Source organism: Pteropus vampyrus, unplaced genomic scaffold (genome assembly GCF_000151845.1).
Source record: "Pteropus vampyrus isolate Shadow unplaced genomic scaffold, Pvam_2.0 Scaffold252, whole genome shotgun sequence".
NCBI lineage: Eukaryota > Metazoa > Chordata > Mammalia > Chiroptera > Pteropodidae > Pteropus > Pteropus vampyrus.
This window is the reverse complement of record NW_011889033.1, coordinates 703,863-709,859: the sequence shown is the minus strand read 5'-3', so window position 1 is coordinate 709,859 and position 5,997 is coordinate 703,863. Positions and strand designations below refer to the sequence as shown.

The 5,997-nt window shown below is 58.8% G+C and overlaps 1 protein-coding gene across 1 annotated transcript; it reads left to right on the top strand.

Annotated features, from left to right (window-relative positions):
* The first annotated feature begins 631 nt into the window (after positions 1–631).
* MSX1 (msh homeobox 1) lies at positions 632–4,875 on the top strand. Its single transcript, XM_011374660.2, has 2 exons — positions 632–1,339; positions 3,681–4,875. The coding sequence occupies exons 1-2, from the start codon at positions 871–873 to the stop codon at positions 4,121–4,123; spliced, it is 912 nt and encodes a 303-aa protein (XP_011372962.1). The 5' UTR covers positions 632–870; the 3' UTR covers positions 4,124–4,875.
* The last annotated feature ends 1,122 nt before the right edge of the window (positions 4,876–5,997 follow it).

Sequence of the window (5,997 nt, the reverse complement as noted above, 5' to 3'; positions counted from 1 at the left end):
TTTATGCGGAGGTAAAGTTCTGAAGATCGAAGCCGAGGAAGAAAATGAAAGAGTTTTAAAAATCAATGAATAGTACGTCTTTCTACTAGATTAAATAACGACGCAGATTTTTTCAACTATTAGAGGAATATGTAAGACATGACCTCAACTCAGATCGTCGTGGGAGGGCAGGGGGAAGGCAGGCCGGGGAAGGGGACAGAGCAGGACGAACACAGCGACTGACTGAAGAGAAAGGTAAGAGGGAGGAGCCGTGGGAGAGAGAAACAGAAAAAGGGGTAGAGAAAAAAACGCGAGGAGCGGGTAAGAGGGCGATAAGGGAGGGGGAGAAGAGGGGGTCAGAAAGGAAGGGACGAGGACAAGGGAGCCCGGGAACCCAGAAAAAAAAACAGAGACCCAAGGGGACCCAGAGAGAGCGGCGGCCGGGCTTTTGCGCAGAGGAAAGTTTCTCCCCCGCCCCCCCCTCCTCTGCCCTCCGGGGCCCCGCCCCGTCCCGCGCGCCCCGAGGCCCAGCGCGTCCCCGGGCGAGTCTGCAGGATCGCGGCCCAATGGATCCCGTCGGGCCCGCCCCCTCGCGCGCCGATTGGCCGCTGCCGCCCGGGCCTCTCCTTATTAACAAGTTCTCTGGGGAGCAGCGGCCGACCTGGAGCCGGCTAGTGCGCCCGGGAACTCGGCCTGCGCGGCGGCGCCAGCGGGTAGCCAGGCCCAGAGCGCCGGAGCCGGCCTTCTGGGGAGGGGCGGGAGGCGCGCGCGGGAGGGCCCGCCCGGCCAGGGCCCCGGGCGCTCCCAGAAGCCGGCCGCGCTCCCAGCCCGCCCGAAGCCCATGCCCAGCGGCTGGCCCGTGCTGCGGCTGGAGGTGGGGCCCGGCTCTGCATGGCCCCGGCTGCTGACATGACTTCTTTGCCACTCGGTGTCAAAGTGGAGGACTCCGCCTTCGGCAAGCCAGCGGGGGGCGGCGGGGGACCGGCCCCTAGCACCACCACGGCCACAGCGGCCGCCATGGGCGCAGACGAGGAGGGGGCCAAGCCCAAAGTGTCCCCTTCGCTCCTGCCCTTCAGCGTGGAGGCGCTCATGGCCGACCACAGGAAGCCCGGGGCCAAGGAGAGCGCCCTGGCGGCCTCCGAGAGCGCACAGGCAGCGGGCGGCTCCGCGCAGCCCATGGGCGCCCGGCCGGGGTCGTTGGGCGCTGCGGACGCGCCGTCCTCGCCGCGGCCGCTCGGCCATTTCTCGGTGGGAGGACTCCTCAAGCTGCCAGAAGATGCGCTCGTCAAAGCCGAGAGCCCCGAGAAGTCCGAGAGGACCCCGTGGATGCAGAGCCCTCGCTTCTCCCCGCCTCCGGCCAGTGAGTAGCCAGAACCCAGGCAGCGGGGGAGGGGGCCGGGCGGGGATGCGGGACCCGAGGGCGCCAGGCCTCGCGCCGGCGCCTGCTTGTCTCCGGCGTTTTCATACCTGCAGCCGGTACCTGGAGCCGGTGCTGCCTCTCCGCTGGCGGGGAGGTCGGAGTTTGCGTGCTCCCCATTTCCACCCAGGAAGATGGTTCGAGGCCTGGCTGAGGCCCGGCGCTCGGTCCACTTTCGCGGGATCCTGGTCTTGGCTAGGCGGCCGTGCGGCTGGGACTTTGCTTCCAGAACATGGGTGTTGGAGCACCCTCTTCTCCTGCCCCCACCAACCAACCACAGAAGTCCCCGCTCCCCCGTCTGACCCTAAGCCCTGCTACTTCGTCGTTACCCCCAATCGGTGGGTCCGAGTGGCGCGGACATGTTCCCTGCGCGCAAAGTTTCACTTTCTCAGTGGAAGCCTCGTGCCCGCCCCCCCCCACGCCCCAGTAAAGTGTCTCTTTGCGGGAAGGATCTGAAGCGCTCACTAAATTCCCCTCCCCCCTCAAGTTTCGGGCAGATCCTTGGTGCCTTGGGTAGATGGACCACTGGAGGGGAGGGGGACGCTCAGGTCCAGCGGAGGGGGCGGGGCACCAAGTCGCTTAGTGGGAGGCACCCCCTCCAATCCGGTCGGAAGCTCCCAAACCTTCGGACTGGGCCACTGAAGCGGACTCGGCCACCAAAGGCGCTGCCGGGGTCGTTCCAAGGCCTCGCGCCCCCCTGGCTTCTCTGCCCAGCGAACGCGCTCGGAGATATTTCAGGAGCACGGGAAATTCCCGAGTTTTCCTCGTTTCCTCCGATTATTTCGCGCGGCATAATAGCAACCCGAATTCAATGGCGTGATGCTAAGGCGTGATTTTTATCTGGGGATTAAACGTCTTTGAAAGGCCAGCCCCTCCCTGAGCCTAATAGCCTGAAAAGGTGGCCCAGCGTTGGGCTGTCCCTGCCGAAGGCAGCGTCTGCCCCTCGGGTGTCCTGGCGGAAAGCGAGTTGGGGGCCAACTGTTTCCAGGACTCTCAGTGGCCTCGAAGGGGGAAGGAGAGGGACGTTAACGCGAGATTTTGTTTGACTCGCATACTAGTGGTCCAAAAGGCCCAAAGGATCCTTTTTTTTTTTTTTTTTTAAGGCATGAAAACATGCATAATTAGGCAAAACCCGCATGGTGGAACATTCCAAATTTGAGTTCATTTTACCCCAGAGGGAAGCTGCTGCTGCGTAGGCAAAGCGTCCTTTCCAGGACTTAGGCATTAGGCAGTTAGGGCCCCTGCCCGGATTCCAAAGTCGGGGCGATCCCCGTCATCCTAGGTGTAATTTGTTCCACGTTTTATCCAACGCTGCCACCGGATGTGGCAGCGGTTGGCTCTCCCCGCAGACTCAGTCCCGGACCTGCTCGAGCCCTCTGCCTGGTGCTCGCTCCCTGGCTGGACTTGAGGCCTATTTTGAAGCCATAAGAAAAAGACAGCCGGGTACTTTTGATATCTTCGGACTGAGCCACAGGTCGAGGAGAAGCTCGCTGCACACATATACACACACACACACCCCACGCACACACGCATTTGAGTGTGACCAGAAGGCCGAGGCACTGGGGGTGAGAGAGGCCCCCAGAGACAACTGAGACGATGAGAAGAAGCAGCCGGAATAAAATGGAGCGCCTTTCCCTCACTCCCCCTCCGCCACCACATGGCACTTTATACATTTAAGAGACATGGCCGTGGGGTGACCCTCATGACAGCCGGCCTTGTTCCACCTCCTACCAGGGGACCGCCCTTAGAACTCTGTAGGAACTCTCTGTTCCGAGGGAAAGTGTGCAATTTGGGCGTCTGGATAATGCCACCGGGGTCTAGCCCGGCGCTGAGCACCTGGTGGGCACAGAGCAATGTCTGGGTAAGAGTGGACTTGGACTGCGCACAGGGCCTCTTTCTGCATGTTTCAACCGCCTTATTACCATCCGCGGTCCCAACCTGCCTGGCGGTGGGAAGAGGCCCAGCTGTGACAGGCCTAAGCGGCATCTGGCACTCAGGTGGTTCCACCTCTTCCCAGTTGTCATGTTCGGGCCTTGAACATGGGTGTGTTTCATCTGAAATCTTAGTTTCCTCATTTGCAAAAAAAAGTAGACGAGTCTGTCCCCGGCGCTGGGGTCGTGTTGGCAATCGAAGATATTTTCCGAGTGCCTCGCGAGGTGCCCCGCGCGGAAAAGCGGGAAAACGAGTAGCAGGCATGGTTATTGACTCTTCTTGCTACTCTATGGGCAGACGGCGCTCCTGCGCTGCTCTTAACCCCCTGCTTCTCTCTCTCGGCCCCCCCTAGGGCGGCTGAGCCCCCCGGCCTGCACCCTGCGCAAGCACAAGACCAACCGCAAGCCGAGGACGCCCTTTACCACCGCGCAGCTGCTGGCGCTGGAGCGCAAGTTCCGCCAGAAGCAGTACTTGTCCATCGCCGAGCGCGCCGAGTTCTCCAGCTCGCTCAGCCTCACCGAGACGCAGGTGAAGATCTGGTTCCAGAACCGTCGCGCCAAGGCCAAGAGACTGCAGGAGGCAGAGCTAGAAAAGCTGAAGATGGCCGCCAAGCCCATGCTGCCACCGGCTGCCTTCGGCCTCTCCTTCCCGCTCAGCGGCCCCGCTGCTGTAGCCGCGGCCGCCGGCGCCTCTCTCTACGGCGCCTCTGGCCCCTTCCAGCGCGCCGCGCTGCCGGTGGCTCCCGTGGGACTTTACACGGCCCACGTAGGCTACAGCATGTACCACCTGACATAGAGGGTCCCAGGGTCGCCGACTTGAGGTGCCAGCTGATTCCTCCAGCCCTGGGCTTCTGCGAGCAGCAGGGCCGGTACCCAGCTAGGTCCCCTAGTCAGCACGGCCTGGCCCCTTCCCTTTATCCCCCCGCCCCCCCACGCTCTGGTTTCCCCTCAGCCGCTCCCTGAGTTCACTCTCTGAAGTCTGATCCCCTCCCAAAAAGTTACTGGGAGGGTCCAGTCTGCTCTGCTAGAATCTAGACCCACCCCCTCGCGTGTTACAGGTGAGGACACTGAGGCCAGAGAAGTTAAGAAATTTATCCACGGTCCCCAGCAGTTAGTGGTGGGACCAGGACTAGAGGCCAGGTCTCCTGCATCGCTGCCTCCTGTCCTGACACCGGGCAGGAAGAGCACAGAGAAATTAGTGTTGGACGATTTTGAAAGGAAAACAGCAGACAGGAAGAGAAGAGCAGGCCAGGGGACATAGGTCAAGGTCCTTCCGTGGGACACTTAGAACTGCGACAGTGAAACGTTCGCTTTGGGCGGGGGTGACACAGACGCTTTACAAAGGTAGGTTGAAGGGACGTCTCTTACCAGTACCAGAAAAAAAATGTAAAATAAAATTTAAAAATTCTGTTTCTATTTAACAGTACATTTGCGTGGCTCTCGAGAATCCCTTTGGAAGGGATTGGGTGTAATATACTGTATATTTGAAATTTTATTATCATTTATATTATAGCTATATTTGTTAAATAAATTAATTTTAAGCTACAAGAAATGATCTCTGTCCTGATTTAGTCCTTTATTTGAATTTTATTTCTGACCATCTCTTCATGCGTACGATTGCTTTTCAGGGTAATGGTGGTAGTTTTATGCCGGCCACTTTTCAAAGGGGACAGGATATTCAGGGACAGAGGGGTGTCTTTTTGAACACACAGGACAGATCTGCGTTAGCAAAGTCAAGTGGAGAATTGAAGCAATTACCTAGGATAATTAGGCTCAATTTTCCAATTCACTTTAAGCTGAAATCGACACTTGCTCAGGCGACCCAGAACCGACTCTTTCTTTTTTTCTCCCCTTTTAACCTGTCTATGAAAACAAAGCGAATCACCCAAATGGTTTGATGACTGCAGACAGCTAATCCAGACAATTCCCTCCCCCTTAAACCTGTTTTTCCCACTGGAGGCCAGGTGGGGGGATGGAGGCATCGCGCTGCTTCTCTAAATCACTGCGCCGGTGTAGACTGGTTTTGCGGAACTGATTTCGAGCTGCCAGAGTGTGAGCGCCTTCACACCCCCAATTACGACCCCTAAAAAAAATTACTGAGAACCCAGGGCGATCACTTCCTGCCTTGGCGTGTCCTTTGCATGAGCCCTGCCTCCAAACTCTCACAAACTTGTTTTTTCTTTTATATAGAAGGTTAAATTCAGGCTTCCAGGGGAATATATTTGAGCGAGCGCCAAGTTCAGCCTTCTGGGGGGAATTCTGCAAGGATGTTGAAGGCAGAAAATGACCTCTTAGTCAATAAAGCCGACTATGTTTCAGACGCCGCTCTGTTCTCTTTGGAGTTGGGGGCCCTGGCTTAATTCTCACCACATCTGCGCGCGCCTCTCCCCAGCGTCGCGCCTCTGCTCCGCGCTGGCCGGCGCCTTCAAACTCCACGCAGGACAGCCCCGGGCAGCCTCCGCGAGGCGAGGCCAGCAGATCGAGGGGCGTTAGCACCTCAAGTACCTGGCGTTGGACTAGGGAAGGGTGGATGTCTCAACAGATGGAGACCGTCGCTCAGTCTGGAAACGGAGTCGGGGGCGCACTGTGCAGGTCTAGCCCCAGAGGCCGCAGCTCCGCCAGGGAATTCTAAGAGCGCGCGCGGCTGTGCCCGCGCACCCGAAGCAGGCG

Coding starts and splice junctions, on each gene's coding strand:
- MSX1 (XM_011374660.2), top strand. CDS start 871: ATGGCCCCGGCTGCTGACATGACTTCTTTGCCACTCGGTGTCAAAGTG. Junction 1,340..3,680: donor CTTCTCCCCGCCTCCGGCCA/GTGAGTAGCCAG, acceptor GGCCCCCCCTAG/GGCGGCTGAGCCCCCCGGCC.